The 17585-nt window shown below is 36.9% G+C and overlaps 1 protein-coding gene and 1 non-coding gene across 17 annotated transcripts in view; both read left to right on the top strand.

The window, feature by feature from the left end:
- PUM1 (pumilio RNA binding family member 1) overlaps positions 1–17585 on the top strand; it is a 170220-nt gene that overhangs the window by 109479 nt on the left and 43156 nt on the right. For 8 of the 16 annotated variants that reach the window (XM_036743291.1, XM_036743289.1, XM_036743283.1 and 5 more), the window contains 3 exons: positions 1171–1267; positions 3185–3286; positions 12441–12592. In XM_036743291.1, coding sequence (XP_036599186.1) covers positions 1171–1267; positions 3185–3286; positions 12441–12592 — 351 coding nt within the window. Of the gene's footprint in view, positions 1–1170; positions 1268–3169; positions 3287–12440; positions 12593–17585 lie in introns of all 16 variants that reach the window. The other 8 variants (XM_036743288.1, XM_036743292.1, XM_036743281.1 and 5 more) reach the window with 2 other exon arrangements.
- LOC118840555 lies at positions 4518–4603 on the top strand. The gene has a single exon (XR_005009732.1). It is a non-coding gene; the product is annotated as a small nucleolar RNA SNORD103/SNORD85 (small nucleolar RNA).

Raw genomic sequence — 17585 nt, 5'->3', positions numbered from 1 at the left:
AACTGGTCGAGCCAAACAATAGAGAGCTTTCTTTTAGTGCCTCATCTCAAATCTCTTTTTTTTTTCCCTCAAGGACCTCCCATTCTCAGAATATATTTCCCTTCTTTCTCTGCCTCAGAGAACCTCTCCCTACCTTTATGATAGCTCATGTATCACACTCCATAGGAAGCCGTTCTTGATCTCACCCAATTACTAATGCCTTTCTTCCTAATTAATTTGTGTATGAATTTATTCTTTGTATACTTAAATATGTCCATGTTGTTTCTTTCAATAGAATTTAAACTCCTTGACTATTGGTATTGTTTCATTTTGTCTTTGTATATCCTTTGCATCTGGCCCAGTATATAGTAATCATTAATAAATGTTGACTGATTGATTCTTTGTATCATTATCATAATGAAGTTTGATCATACTTTGTAATTTATTATTGTTGAAGTGTTACATGGTTAGTCTTTAAAAATTGTTTTCAGATAACCTGTTAATCATCATGGAACAATAATCCTTTAATTTCCTGTTAAGTGCTAAATCTAAAGGGATAGATTAGATGACCAGTAAATAAAAGGAGTATATTTCATTAAGTGACCAATAAATAAATACAAGCGTAGGTTTCTAACTCCTCATATACTTTTTGCTTGAAAATAGTATTTTTAAAAACTTACTTGTATAAAATCACTTTGTCTTGGATGAGCAGCTGTGCACCCCCTTACCCCCAATTGCTATAGTGTATAGAACAAAGCCATGGAGATATATAATAGCGCATCATTGGGGTGAATTACTTGGGATTGAACTCTTAAATTAATCCATGTTCTGTCTCCATTACAGAAGTTCTTGGGCTGATAGAGGGAAAGTTGGGAGTTTTCCTAGTATATGAGATGTTGCAATGATTATCCTCTTTAGAGAATGTCCAGTTTTGCTAAGTCAATGAGAGCATTGGGGGTGGGAAGAAAGGAAAGGGGGACACCAGTAAACATTTTCTATCTGGAAGGTTTTCCTTTGCAGTTAGGGGGCGGCAAATTACAGGATATGGATTGTGTAGGTTGTCATTTCGAACTTACCACTTAAGGCTTAACGAATTCTGTTTTGTAAACATTTCTTTTAATAATGAATTTGTAGAATTCTTTCATTGGGCAGATTTATTTCCTTCAACATATCCTGTTTCTTCTGTCTTAGCTCTTCCAAAGACCGAATGCCCTTGCTGTTCAACAGCTCACAGCTGCCCAGCAACAACAGTATGCCCTGGCAGCTGCTGCCCATCAGCCTCACATAGGTAAGTCTGTTGGCAATGTATATCTTATCTGTAGGCACCTTCTGCTAATGGTAGTGGGCATCTGCTTAAGCCAGCAATGGCTGAGGCTGAGTAGAAATGGGGAGATTTGATGGTATAATAAACACCATCAGGAAGATTTTATTTCACTTTAGAACATTTCTGCCTAGCTTATGATGATTTTTGCCAAATTCTGATTGCCCCATGCTAAAATTTTCAAATCCTTCTTACATGCCTCTGAAGGCATATTTATTCTCACTGAAATTATAGTGCAGTAATGATGATTTCCCTCAATTGTGGGACAAGATGTTGAATAGCATTCTTATCTTTTGGGAAAATCAAGGATGACACATTAGTAAGAGATTTGAACTGTAGTTGGTGCCTTTAGTCTGTCTAATGTTTGCTTTGACTAGATTTCATTTGGCAGTATCTTGCTTACTGAACTCCTTTCAGGGTGTTCTTGGGTAGGACTTGGTTTTTTATGTCATATTTATGAACCACTGAAGCATAATGAGGCCATGGTTGTGAATATCCTATAGGTGTATACTCCTTTGTATTGACAATAAAAATAAATTGACCATGAAAGCAAGAACAAACCTCATGGAAAGCATAACTTAGAAGCTGCCTCCATTTGACCCACCTTTTTCCATGATATCCTCTCCATTCTTAGTAGGGCTATCCTCAGACTCTGACTTTGTAAAACATATGCCTGGTAAGAGTGAAATGTTTCCTCTGTTTTTAAACTCTTGTCTGCTGTCACCACTTTTTAGGTTCCCAGATTTAGATTGAGCAGAAATCACTGGCTGACCCAGCTTCTTTTGATTAAAATGGATAAAAGGAGTTAGATCTCTCTGCCTTTCATTTATAACTAGCCCATTTGTTCTTCACATAACAAGATGGACTGGAGGACCAAAGTTTATTCTTATTAATGAGGCGGGCAGTCCCTTGGCCTCCTCCAACGGACACGTGTCTGTTATCCATCCCGCCTACTCTGATCATAGGATCTTTTCATTTTTGTTTTCACTAAATCTCAGGCCCCCTCTCCTCTCCACCATGTTCTTATTTCAGTTTCTCTAGAATAGATTGGGGGAAAAAAGGCACTAAAAGTTTAGTCTTTTTAAATTGAAATAAAGTTGCTATCTTTGAGAAGATGTATAAAGGAATTATCAGATGAATAGAAATGTGTGTCTTTTTATTTCCTTATTCTGGTGCTTCTACAGAATGGAATGCACTAATAGAGAATCAGAACTGCTTTTCATGAAACTGATACCAATTGAACAAACCTTAAAAGGTCTTATTTGGAATGATGGGTGTGAAGCTTTTAACCTTGACTAAAGCCTCATTTCCTTTTAGGATAAAATTGATTAAAAACGTTATTTATTATTTTTGCTCCAAACTTTGTTACTTCAAGATATTGGTGTCTTTTTCTTTGTTCCTCTCCCAGCCACCCCATGTTTCTAATAAGTGGCAATATTGCATACTGGATAGACACCTGGACTCAGCATCAGGCAAAGCTGGGTTCCCCTCCTTTCTCTGACATATGCCTTGGTTGTACGACCTGGGCAAGCTCGTGAATACCTCTTCAGGGCCCTACATACCTCTGTCATTACAAAACACACATAGATTGACATTGGGAGGGGAGGTTTCCTGTACTAAGAAAACCACAGCTCTGGTGGATCAAAATGAAAATAAAGTATGTCTAGTAAATATGCTGAATTTTGGAAACATCAGTAAAGTGCCTCGTATTGATACTTCCTTAGTGAGGGGGAAACGTCACCCATTCTTAGGCCATCAAAGCCAACAGAATGCTTTGTCCTCCTTTCCTCCAGCCCGGGGTTGATGTCCAGTTCCTGCAGAGCTCCCAGGTAGGGCTGCAGCTCTAGTCAAGTTTGTTTTCACTGACAGGTATGTTTTCAGCAGGTTTAGCTCCCGCTGCGTTTGTCCCCAATCCATACATCATCAGTGCCGCGCCTCCAGGGACGGATCCTTACACAGCAGGACTGGCCGCAGCAGCTACTCTAGGTGAGATACACCCAACTTCTTGGAGTGGGGTTTTTTTTTCCCTCTTTCGTTCTGCTTTGAAATGATTACGTTATGGCAGAATGAATGTGCTTCCCTCTCAATAGTCTTCAGGGGCATGCCTTGGCTAAACTCATCTTGAGCATTACAGAGCAGTGTTCAGTGTTGAAGTCTTCATCTTCTTGAGATAGCTCATGATTTGTGCTTATAAGCTGTGAAATGGAATGTGAATTCATTTTGTCTGGTTCATACATTTGAATCAGAATAGCTTTTTTTCAGATGTAGTATACGCAGTGGCACAGTGGATAGAACCCTGGGACTGGAGTCAGGAAGACCTGAGTTCAAATCCAGGCTCACTAGATGTATGATCCTGAGCAGGTCATTAACCTGTTTGCCTCACTTTCCCCCACCGAAAATGGGGGTAATAAATAATAGCACCTCCCTTCTAAGATTGTTATGAGAATCAAACAAGGGGATATTAGTAAAATGCTCAGTAAGTGAAATGTCTGGCACATAGTAGACACTTAATAAATCCTCGGTGTTCCTAGCGTCTGCTCTAAAAGTTACTGAATACCCACAGTCTTATTAATACTCAAAGGATTTTTGAAAACCATCAGTGGCATATTTTAATTTAGGGGTGCTTCCTTTTGATAGTCCTCTATCTGAAGACACGCTCAGGGCTATTTCTGTGATATACTAAGGGTCCTAAAAGCCTTAGTGCGGCTTTAAGCTTGGTCCAACAGGCTTGTTGGGATGCATTATATATTCCAGGTAACCAGTCATTTCTAGGGATGACTAGATTTGAAGGAATTAATATTACGTCTAGGTACTTTTTGGTGAGAGATGGTTGAAATTAGTGTTTTCCTTCTTATTACACATCAAGTGATTTGAAAGAATGTACTTTCTGTCTTGAATAGTTCTGGCATTTGAAATGTTAGTGTTGATTTGTAGATGTTTGGAAGTTTAAGGTGCCTAGCTTTTTGTCTTCTCTATCTGGCCTAGGGGCTAGGAAAGATGAAGTATTTCTTAGTTGACTTCTGATAGCACTCTCCCTTAGTTTGAGGGGAGCTTCACTCATATCAGAAAGGTGAAAATGCAGAGAGAGTGGACTGGATGCCCTTGTTAGTCGGAACATGAACTCATTGTTTTATCCACATTCACTGCACAAGTATGTTTTTCAAATATCCCAAGAAATGTTACTTTAGATGAGGAGCAGCTTCCCCAATTTGAAAATTCTGGCGATGATGACATACTTGCCCTCACTGAGGATATAGTTTGGTGATGAAAACCTTGCTATATGTACTCAAAAACTGAGCCAGATGGAATACTTGAAGCACTTTGTTTTCACGCAAACAGAAGATGTATACTGCTCACATTGTATTTTTCTGAGTAGCGTCAGTATTTTTGTATCTTAGAGAAATTCATTTCAAATCTCTTGGCTTCCGTTTTCTTCATTGATAAGATACAAGGAGGTTAGACTGCATGTCAGCGAATCAGTCACCAGTGTGCCCACTGTTAGGGATACAAAGAAAGGCAAAACACAATCTCTGCCTTTAAGGAGTGCACAGTCTAATGGAGGAGACAGCATGTAAATATTTAAAAAGATTGTTTAAAACTGCACGAAAACTCCTTTTACAACACCCTGTATACATTATAAATACCTTATAAACTCTTAGAGGCATAGCTCACTAGTAGAGAGTGAAGGATAGAGTAGTAGGGGTAAGGAAAAAGCACCCTTGCAGAAAGTGGGATTTGACTAGAGTCTTGGAGGAAGCCAGGGAAGCTAAGAGGTAGCAGTGAAGAGGGAAAGCATTCCATGCATGGGGGAGAGTCAGTGATAACACAAGAATTCAGAGTCCATGATCTCTATTGTAAAAACCTAGCTAAAATACTTCATGGTTCTTGGATTTTACAAAGGAATTGTAGGGTACCCTAATTTATTGGTGAGTCTTGTGTGTTTTGCCTGCTCCTTTGTCTCATTAAAGTAATATATATTCAATTTTTCAAAGTAGAGGAAAAATGTGGATTCTGCCTCATCTTTGGTTGTGTACCTGAGAATTGCATCCCTAGCTTGCTGGAGTTGTCCAGAATTTTGCATCCATGTATTTAGTCAGAGATGCAGTCTGGAAACTCTGAGGCTCTCCCTTGGGCACCTTGCCTTCAGTGGTTTATCTTGTCCTTCTGCCATTAACATGGAAGCCACAAAACTACTTCAGCAGTGTTTTGGGTTGGATCTGTCTCTCAAGTCTGTTCCTCACTGGTTCTGTTACTTAAATTGGACATGGCTTTAGGTTAGGCATAAGGGACTCATTCAAGGAAGAATTTTTTTTTTTTTTTTTTTTTACATTTTAGGTGCCGCCTTCACACAAATGACCACCATTCATGTGTGGAATGAATGGCCAGCCTATTATAATGCTAGAGCAAACAAGAGTGGCATGTCTTTATTTTTTGGTTTTCAGAAGCTAATAGATATATTTGCTCCCACCAATGAGGTGCTTTACTTCTCTGAAGCTGTTGTTGCATATGTGAAGGTCTCTCTATCTCATAGGGTTGTGGAAAAGATATGAATAAAATTCTAATTTCTACCTTTCTACTGGCTCCTTTCATGCTCCATTTACACATCTCCTTCATCCTTTTGAAAAATATTACAAAAGACCAACCACCACCTCTTTCTTGTTAATTACTGTACTGTATTTCTCTTTTCTTTTTGGCCTAAACTTCTTGAAAAAGCTGTCTACCCTAGGATCCTTGGCTTCCCATCTTACTTTAAAAAAAATTAAATGTAATATTTTTCAAATAAGAAAAATCCATTTTCTCTCCCTCTCATACCTCTCCCTTTGAAAAGAAAAAAGGTGGGGGGTGGGCGATGGGAAGCTTTTAAAACCAATAGAAATTCTTGTGTTCAACCTCCCCAAACTTATATGTCTCATTCTGCATACTGAGGACCTCTCCTGACTAAAGGTGAATGGCATCTTTCATGATGGGGCCTCTGGAATTGTAGTTGATTGTTGTTTAGCTTTTAAGTTGTTTTCATGGTGTTATAGTAAACCCCATTCGGGTTCTTCTCATTTCTCTCTGCATCAGTTCATACAAGTCTTTTCAGGTTTAACTGAAATCATTTCTTTCATTATTTCTTACACCAAACAGTATTATAATAATCAAATACCTTAGTTTGCTCATCCATTCCTCTACTGATGAATCTTCCTGAGTTTCTAGTCTTTGTTATCTTAAAAAGCTCTCAGTCTAGCTGCCAGCCTTTTCATTGCTGAAAGTGCTCTTTTCAGAGTCAGTGGTTATCTTTTAATTTCTAGATCTAATGGACTTTTTTCATCTTTCTCAGCCTTCACTTGCCTTTTACACTGTTGATCCCTCTCTTTTCCTGGATAACTCTTTTCCCCCCAGGTTTCTATACTGTACTCTCCTAGTTTTCTTCCTTCACTGACCCTGTTCTGGCAAGCATGCTGCCTTTTATATATCTGTATATCATACCTACCAAACATGGCTTTAATACAAGGGCCTATTCTAGGTCTTTATATATATTGTTTCACTTGGTATTCTTTTCTGCTCTCATGGGTTCAGTTATCTTCTCTGTGTTAATGTTTCTCAAATCCATTTATCCAGCCTTACCTTCTCTCCTGGTCTCCAATTTTACATCTCCAGCTGTACATTAGACATCTCCAATTGGGTACCCCTTAGACATCTTAAAATTTGACATGTCGAAAACTCACGTATATTCTTTTTTTTTCTTTTGGAGGTGTTGAAGGCAGGGCAGTTGGGGTTAAGTGACTTGCCCAAGGTCACACAGCTATTCAGTGTGTCAAATGTCTGAGGCTGGGTTTGAACTCCGGTCCTGACTGCAGGGCCGATGGTCTACTCACTGTGCCACCTAGCTGCCCCCCTGATGTGTATTCTTTTCCTCCAAACTCTCCCCTTTTCTGAACTTTCGTATTATTGTCAAAGGCAGTACCAGGGACCCTGGATCACAACCCAGTTAGTATCCTAAACTCTTCACCTAAATTTATTCCACATATTTAGTTTATGTCCAGTCTCGTACTTCTACTTTCACAACATCTCCTTAATAAGTCTGTTTCTTTTCACTCATACAGCTTTCACATGAAGTCACAGGACTTCATCATCTCATACCTGTATTACTACCATAGCCTTTTGTTGATCTTCCTGCCTCATGTCTTTCCCAGTTCTGATTATTTCATGGTCCTACTCAATAATATAAATTATTTGTCATTTAAATCCCTTCACATCCTTCACCATCCCTACCTCTCCAGTCTCCTTATGCTTTATTTTTTTTCTGTGTAGTAGGAGCCTGTTACCCTGGATTAATTGCTGTTCTTTTCAGATGATATTCCTTTTGAATATGTTTCTTTTCACTGCCTATGCCTTGAGTCCTGAATGCTCTCCTTGCTCATCTCTGTCTCCAAACTTTCCTGACAACTCAGCTCATAAGCAAAGCAAACTCCAAATTAAAATAGAGTAGCAGGGGGAGATAAAAAGAAAAATTACAACATCAGAGAGAGAGGAAGAATGGAATGGAGAGGGACCTCTATTTATAGAGTACATATATTTAGTTAACTCCCTCTTTGTCTACTTTTTTTTTTTAAAGAGGAGAATGGGGCCAAAGAGATGAAAAAGTTCAAGAGAAAAGGGTGAAGGGGATAAAAAATTCCTAACCTTGAACATAAATGGGATGCATTCACCTATAACAGAGAATAGCTTAGTGCAGTCGCAAACACTATCTAACAATACAGTGTTTATAAGAAACTAAAAACATAAAAATACCCAAGAGACAAAATGAGGGCCTGAAACATAACCAGGAATTAAAATTAATATAAAATTATTTTGTAATAAATATAAATTTATTTTATAATAACTAAATATAAATATAAATTCATAAATGAAATATACCCAGTAGTTAAAATGAGGCATAGAAGCAAACTTAGGTGTATGTTTCACCTGAATTCAAGGATGCCTATCATCACCGCTGCTGTTTAACACAGCACAAGATGTACTGGCTTTAGTAATAAGATAAGAAAGCAAATTCCTGGGATATAAGTATAGGCAAAGAAGAAACAAAATTATCATTTTTATGGTGATATGATGATTTATGCAGTGAATACTAGAGTCAACTAGAAAGATTATCAAAATTTAGTGAAATAGAAAAATTATCAAAAAAATAGTGGCAACAAGCATGTTTTCAGATAAGTGCAGTGATATAGACATGATAAAAAATATAAGCAGGTGCATATAGGTACCATCAAGAGTCAATATCAGTACCATTTTATACACACACACACACACACACACAGAAAGAGAGAGAGGGAGAGGTGCACACACAGACACATGTACGCACCCCAAGTTGCATCCACCTAAATACTTAAAGTTAATTAAAATTTTTACCAGGGAAAAAGAAAGAATAAAACTAAAATAGGACACCTCATTGTACCTCTTTCAGATCTAGAAAAATCTAGCCAAAAGATAAACAAGAACACATTTAAGGCGCTAATTCAGACTTTGAAAAAATTACAAGTAGATCTCTTTTGCTTACTGAGTGGGAACAGAAAGGACCTACTTGTTTTACAGGTAGGCCTGATACCTTTACAGACCTTGATCATTTATCTCACCAAAAAATGTAGAAAAACAGACATACTAGACACATTAGTTACTAATCATAATGCCATAAAAATATATTTAGGAAAAGACCTTTGAATAAATACTTAAAATTTAATCACATATTATATAATTTAATCCTAAAGAATTAGTGAGTTAAAGAACCAATTATAGAAATGATAGAATATTTCATTAAAGTCATTTCATTATGTCTTTATATTAACACAACATACTAAAACTTGGGATGTATCTAAAGCAGTTTTTAGGGCAAAATTTCTGTTTCTATACTCTTTCATCAGGAAAAAAAATAAACAAATTGGCAGAAAATTAAGAAAATCAAGGACAATGACAAATCAGAATGCTTCAGCCAAATAAAATGGAAATTCTAAAAATCAAGAGATTTAAAAATTTTGATAAATGAAACTAGATGCTTTTAAAGAAAAATGCGATAAATCAATGCTATTCTGACTTTAAAAATAAAAAGCAGTTCTGTTGGAAGGGAGGGGTAGGTGAGGGGGAATGAGTGAATTTCTCATCGGATTTGACTGGAGGAGGGAATAACATACACACTCAATTGGTTATCTTATTCCACAGGAAAGGAGGAGGAAGGGGATAAAAAAGGTGGGATGATAGAAGGGAGGGCAGATAGCAGGAGGAGGTAATCAAAATCAAACACTTTGAAAAAGGGACAGGGTCAAGGGAGAAAATTGAATAAAGGGGACTGGATAGGTGAGAGCAAAATATAGACAGTCTTTCACAACGTGAGTATTGTGGAAGGGTTTTACATAATGATACACATGTGACCTATGTTGAATTGCTTGCCTGCATAGTGAGTGTGGGTGGGGAGGGAAGAGGGGAGAGAATTTGGAACTCAAAGTTTTAAAAGCAGATGTTCAAAAAAAAAAGTTGTTTTTGCATGAAACTGGGAAATAAGATATACAGGCAATGGGGCATAGAAATCTATCTTGCCCTACAAGAAAGTAAGGGAAAAGGGGATGGAGGTGAGTAGAGTGACAGAAGGGAGGGCTGACTGGGGAATGGGGCAGTCAGAATATACCATCTTGGAGGGGGGTAGAAATGGGGAGAAAATTTGTAATTCAAAATCTTGTGGAAATCAATGTTTTAAACTATAAAAATTAAATGATTAAAAAATAATTTTTAATAGGTAAATGAAAATTTTTATATTAAAATGAAAAAGGTGAATTCACAACAGTTCAAGGGGAATCAAAAGAACTTTTCAGAATTAGATGACATGGGTGAATGCTTTTAAATTATAAAATATTCAGATTAATAAAAGCTATAGAATATTTAAATAACCCAGTATTTTTTTTAAAAAAATGTAATTGATCAAGTCAAAAGACTCCCCCCACCCCACCCCCCCCCAAAAAAACCCACCCTCCTGGACCAGGATTTGCAAGTAAATTTCATCCAACATTCAAAGAGTTATCCTCATATTTATATAAGCTGTTTGTAAAAATAGTAAAAGAAGGGATCCTTCCAATCTTTTTCTTTGATCCATATCTAGTTCTGATACCTTAATCGGAGATAATACTGAGGAAGAAAATTATAGATCAGAATCCCTATATTCATTAACATTGATTCAAATAGGTTGTGATAATATGTCAGAAAGATTATATGCAATGACCATATTGGACTTATACCAGAAATGCAGCTTTGGTTCAATGTAAGGAGGGCCGTATGATTACTAATCTATATTTGTAAGATAAATAAGGAAAAACACATTACATCAGTAAATGCTGAAAACGTTTTTGACAAAATCCAATGTCTTTGTTACTAGAATGATTAGGAATACCTGGATTTTTCCTTAATATAGTAAACAGTATCTGACAGTAAGAGTAAACAGTGTATGTAATGAAGAAAAGTTAGAAGCCATTCTTTTAAGATGATGAGTAATTAATTCAAAGATTCCCATTATCACCACTACTATTTAAAATGCTAGAAGACAAGGTAACTTAAGTTATAAGATAAGAAATTGAAAAGCTAGAGCTAAAGAGGGGCAAAGAATGAACAAAAGTATTATTTTGCAGATGATAATGGTGATTTACACAGAATACTAAAGAATCAACTAAAATGAGTAGAAGTAATAAACTTAGTAAAGTTGTAGAATAGAAATGTATGTCATCAGGATTCCCATATGATACCAACAAACTTCACCAGATGAAAAAAAGAAATTACATTGAATAGAAATATAGCAGGTACAAAACTGCAAAACAGAAGTGCCATGAGAATCAGATTAGGAAAGGTTATTTTATTGGGCTAAAAGAAATAATAATGAAATTCTTCTGGAATAACCAATGATCAAGAATTTCAAGGGAAGTAAAAAAAATGAGAGAATGAAACACACTTAGGATCACCGTATCCCAAACCATGTAACAAAATAATAATCTTCAAAATGGTTTGATTTTTGTTTAAAAAGTCCGATTACATATGCAAAAGCAAACAAACAAACCAGTTCATGATCCCATACCTGGAGTTCTCTATTTCCACATCTGGAGGATGATTCAGCTCCTGCCTAAATCCTTCAAGCTCATGCTAAAATCCAGCCTTTTAGAGGAAGATTTTCCCTGTACCCCTTCGTTTTGGTACCTTCTCTTTGTTGATTATGCCCGGATTTTCCTGTATATAGCTTTGTTGCACATAGTTGTTGCATGTGGTTTCCCTAGTTAGACTGTGAGCTCTTTGGGAATAAGGGTGGACATTTGCCTTTCTTTTTTTACCACTTTTAGCCCAGGGCCTGGCACGTGGTAGATACTTATCAGTGTTTACTGACTTTCTTTTTGTAAGCTCCTCCCCCAAAGGCTCTGTGGAGAGCTTAGTATTGTGCTATTACATAGTAGGTGCTTAATAAATCCTTGCCCCCCTTCTCCTCGTTCTTTTATTATGGTGGTGTTTTGGGGAGGGAGAGAAAATGATTACTTGCTAATTTGAAGCAAAAATAAAATCAGACTTTTAAAAAGATCCTTAGTGGTTCTGCCTTCCCTTTGACATGACCAACTCTTTATACTATCTGTGTCTTGCACATGTTTAGTTAAATGTTATCTCCTGCATTAAAATGGGAATTTCCTGAGGACCGGGACCATGTTTTTATCATTCCTGGTATCTTCACCATTTGGTAGTGGAGATAGAAAAACATTATTAGTGCTGGACACTTTGTAAATGCTTAATAAATTCTTGTAGGTTGATACAAATTTAATGTTATCATATGATTCTTTCTGCTTTTGAGAAAAAGTAGAACCTCAGAATCCATGGGGAACTTGGAGGTCAGTCTTGTCCAACTCATACCTGAAGTGAGAGCCCTTCCTATAACATTTTTATATTACGTCATATTTTATTCATGATAAGGTATCATACATTTTACAGTTTCCTATAACATTTTCTGCAGTTAAATCGAAGTTATTTTCAGTTCTCTTAGATGATAGATTCAGCTGAGTTGTTCAACTTTTACTTCTCGTGATTCCTGATTGTTAGTGTTCTTCCTAATTCAAACCTCGTTCACTTTTCTTTACCATTTTAGGCCCTGCTGTGGTTCCTCACCAGTACTATGGAGTCACTCCCTGGGGAGTCTATCCTGCCAGTCTTTTCCAACAGCAAGCTGCTGCCGCCGCTGCAGCAAGTAATTCAGCTAACCAGCAGACCACTCAGCAAACTCAGCAAGGGCAGCAACAGGTACTTGGACGTCTCTATTGTATATCAGTAAGATCCTAAATACCTGAAGACAGAATTTTTGTCATTGTGTAAATTCAAATGGATATTTTTTTACAGAGAAGAAAAATACAAGATAGGAATCCATGAAAAGTCACTGGTTCCCTTTTCCAAGTCCTCCTTCTCTTAGTCACTTTTGTTTGTATGGGTTAAAGTTGTCATGATTAACTCAGACATTTTACTAAAATAACTAAACAAATTGCATCTAGATTTCAAGTACATTATCCGTGTTGGTGCATGTGACACTTCACACCAAAGGAAACAATTTTGCATCCAAAATCTCTTCCTCATCGTACGTGGATGTATCTGAAACCGTCTGTTAGTGCCAATGCTGTCAGTGCCAGCTGGTGTCCTGTAGGGGCTCTGCCCTCTTAAGACTCTGGGCCTCCCCCTTCTGGGCCTTAGCTTTATCCTGTGTAAAAGGAGAAAGGTCTAGGAAACCTCCAAAGTGCCTCTTCATCTCTGTTATACTGTGAACTTCATAGCATCCTGGAATGTAGGATTTGCCCAAGTCTTGGATTTCTTAGTTTTTCTTTCCTCTGTTAGTAGTTTCCTAGTGATACATGTCTTAGAAACTCATAGATAATTAGTTCCCCTTCTACAGGTAATTTTTTAGATAAACATATATTGATGATATTTTGCCCCCCAATCCCTGTATCTGTCCCATTTGCAAATAACTATCATAGCTTTTTGTTTTCGTTTTTGTATTTAACAGAAAAAGAAGAGGGGAAAAAACATATCTGTGCATGCTAAGAAATCTGTCATTATATACAGTATTCTATACCATAATTATCCTCACCTTTGCAAATTCATAATAATCTGCATAGAAATAACAATCTTAGATATTTTAACAACTATTCCCATCAAATTTAGGAGTTCTGTGATTATCTCGTTTTACAAAAAGAGCCAGTTGAATTTCAAAAAATTTAGAGGAAAAAGAGTTTATAGAATTTCTGGTGACTTTTATGATGTTGATATTTACAGATGAATTTTTGAAATAAATGAAGACATTGGTACATATTTTGTTTTTCACTCCCCTCCTGTCTTCCTTAGGTATTTAGTGGCAACAGTTCCACCCTAAGACGAGCAGCAGTAGCAAATCCACTTAGGCAAATTGTCAGACAGCCAAGGACCTTTCAGCAAATCCTGCCTGCAAATGGCAAACTCTGAGCACTGAACTGATTCAGAGCTGCTGAGAGGAATTGTAAAAACATGGAGTAGTTCCAGGCCTTTTAAAAGAATACATGTGCTATTCGATAGAAAACTTCATTTTGTGCTCTGTGTGTACGTGCACATGTTGGGGGTGTGTGTGTGAGAGAGAGAGAGAGAGAGAGAGAGAGAGAGAGAGAGAGAGAGAGAGAGAGAGAGTCAGAGTCTCAAGGATCTATCTAGTAAGTACAAGCCTTCCATAAGTGACAAATGAGGAGGAAACTGAATGTTGAAGTGAATGTGAGTGGCCCTCATTCACAGGGCTAATAACATATTGGAGCTGGAATTAGAACTCACTTGTCTTGTCTCATGTCTTGCCTATTTTATATGTATGTATTTTTTTTTTAAACTGGATCTACTTACATCATTGTATTTCTCATAATATCATTTCCCCTGGGTTATCTCAGTCCTGATATTAGGCTATAAGATAACTAGAGTATATAGATGCCAAGACCTGCATCTTGGGGCTGAATTTTTTTGGTATTATTACATATTCATATTTTATTTATCAGAATTAGAATATTAGAATTAGAATAACTGGACATTTTCTGATACTGACCAGCCCTTTGGTTATATTTGGTTATTTTCATGAGACAGTGGGGATATAGTTAAAAGCATGCTCAGTTTTAAGTCTTAGCTCTGCCATTTAGGTTTTTTTTTTTTTTTTTTAATATTTTATTTTATTTTATTCTTTAAATGCGGCTATACTTCTGTGCCCTCAGTTTCTTTATTTCTAAAATTAGGGCCTTCCACTCAGTAAACAATAATGTCCCATCAGGGTCTTCCATTGCATTCATAGAACATAATTTATTCAGTTATTCTCCAATTGATGGGCACCCAGTTTGTTTCCAGTTTTTTCTATCACAGTGTGTTGATCATAGTAGATATTTAATGATTTTTTTTCAAATTAAGCATAGCTCTAGGAGATAGTGAAGTTCTATATGTAATTGTGATTCATTTAAATACATAGATATCCTATATCATTTAAAAATATGAAAGACAAGAGCTTAATGAATGTATGAAGCATTTCATTTATAATCAAGACAGTATACTGATTTCAATTACAATTTCATTGCATTATTTAAAAAGATGAAATGTGAAATCTGGGCACATGTACTGCCTTCTTTTTTATTTTCACTCATTTCTTTAATTTTTCCTTTTTCAAATTTTCGTATTTATTTTTACTTTACTTTTATTTCCATACATAGCCTTCTGTCTCCTCTCCACTACCTAGGGTGCCATTCCTTGTGACAAAAGAATATGAAAAAGAAGGGGCAAAAGTATTTCTTCAGAACTAACCAAAGCATCGTTTTAGTGTCATTATATTTACCCATAATTCCCCCACAACAGAAAGGGAGAGAGTAAGGTATAGTCCTGTCTCTTCCTGGGGACCAATCTTGGTCATAATTGTTCAGGGTTCAGGGATTTTTTTACTTTCCATTTACAATGTTGTAGTAACATGTATTGTTTTACTGGTTCTGCTTACTTTATTTTGCACGTTTATATTTGTTTTGATACTTTCACTATTCTTCAGAGTCATCATTTTAAATAGTACACTAATATTCCATTGCATTCATGAACTCCAGTTGGTTTAACCATTCCCTAATCAGTGGGCATCTACTTTATTTCCAATTCTTTCCTGCTATAAAAATGAAATTATATTCTAAGTATTTTGGCATTTATAAGGCCTCTTAATAAGAATATATCAGATTTGATTTTTTTTCCCTCTGTTTTGGAGGGAAAAGAGAGTGAGCTTCATCCTAAAAACATCAATGTCAATAGGAAATACAACAGTGGGGGTAGTAGGCCATGATTCGCAGAGGAGGCAACATCTGACTTTGGACTCGAAATGGTCTAAGAAATGGAAATATGAAGCACGTAAGACAGTGAGAGAGAGAAATCTTCCTACAAAAAATGCTATTATGAACCTTGGTGTATATGGTACCTTTCTGTCTTTAACTTCATGCAGATTTCTAGATTTGGTGCATATTTTAGTAATTCCCATAACATAATTTCCAGTTGTTTTCCAGAATGGTTCTACCAGTTCATAGCTCCACCAGTGGGAGAACAAAGGACTGGCTGTTGTAATTTCACAGCATTCAATTTCATTGTTTTGTTGTTTTTAGTATTCCATTAGTCCCTAAAAGACAGGATCTATACGTAGCAGTGGATAAAAGTGGCATTGAGGCAAATTTATGTCTGAATGTTAGGAAAAATTTCCCAACAGGTGCAATGGGCTGGCTTGCAGCTGAATTATTCTCTCTCCTGAGAGAATTGGAGCCCGCAGAGGTCCATTCAACTCTTAAGTTCTGTGGTTCTGTGGTAGTCTTTGTGTATATTACTTTCCTGGTTCTGCCTGCTTTATTTTATGTTACATTATATTATTCTTCACATATCTCTCACCTTGGTAGCACAGTTGTAGGCTCTTAATTTCCCATTCATATCCCACATTTTTTTTAGCGAATTTAAGGGCATCTACTTTGTTTCCAATTCGTTGCTACTACAGAAAGTATGACTGTAAAAATATTTTGGTGGATAATGAAGAGGAGGAGGAGGAGGAGAAAGAAAAGAAAGAGGAGGACTATACCAAATTATATTTATGTGTGGGAATTGGTTCTAGCCCAATGGAGATATGCAGTGAGAATTCCAGTAATGGGACCACTTCACAAGATTCATTATTCACACTAATAAGAACCTAGTTATATGTGGTACCAGTCTTTTTAGTATTGGTCGTCTTAGGATTTGTTCCTAGTAGTGGAATCTGGCACAATAGCAACGGAAATTTTAGTCATTTTCTTAGAAAGAATCTCAGTCGATTTTCAGAGTTGTTGAACTTATTCCTAGCCCCACCCACAGTGTCACAGGGCTGCCTCTCTTTCTGTAGCCCGCAGCATTGACTGTCCACAGCTTTTGGCATTTTTGGCAGTTTGCTTTGTAGAAAATAAAACTTCATCATTTTCTTATTTTTAGTCACCTGGAGCTTTCTTTCATCGGCTTGTCTTTTTATACTTTCTCGTAAAGGCTGGAGAGATGCCTGCATTGAAGAGGAAATGAGTAGTTCAGTATTTTTTCTTACTATGCTGCTCAGACCTATTGGGTGCCCTCCTCTTTTACAGATAAGTAGAAAGTCCAGGTAGCATTTGTTCTAACCCAGGACATTTTTGTGGGATCATCTTGACCACATGGTTTTATGGAAAGAGCTCCTCGTGTGGAATTGGGGGGTCAGGTTTGAACTGTTCGCAAGCTGTTCCCTTTGCCACATGGTGCGAGTAGTAGACCTTTATCTGTCCAGTGACTGAGCTCATCCAGATGAACTCCATGGAGGGCTCAGAGAAATGCTCCACTCAGTCTGAGTTTTCTCTCATCCCTCTCATTCCCTGAAATTTACTTGTTGGGTGAGCTTGTTTGTGCTTAGCATTAATGTATACACGGTGTCTTTAGAGAACACTATGCATCAAATTTATTGCTGAGCACACTTGCAATTTGTCACCACTTCCTGTCAAACTGTTATTGTGAATAGGCATTCAAGTATTGAAATTACAAAAAAATCCCAGGTGTAAATGTGTATTGCTGTAAGCAGCTAAGTGCGAAGTCTAGCTGTCCTAATCATGTGGATGGACCCTGAAGATACCATTTTAGCTTCGTGTATTTGCAGAGGAAAAAAGTATCCATGACACAAAAAGGTTAGGAACTTCTGGACTTACTGCAACTGAATGAGAGGGAGAGGGAGAGAGGATGAATATGTATT

Source organism: Trichosurus vulpecula, chromosome 2, assembly GCF_011100635.1.
Source record: "Trichosurus vulpecula isolate mTriVul1 chromosome 2, mTriVul1.pri, whole genome shotgun sequence".
Taxonomy (NCBI): Eukaryota; Metazoa; Chordata; class Mammalia; order Diprotodontia; family Phalangeridae; genus Trichosurus; species Trichosurus vulpecula.
The sequence above is the reverse complement of the archived record's forward strand: the minus strand, read 5'-3'. Positions and strand labels throughout refer to the sequence as shown.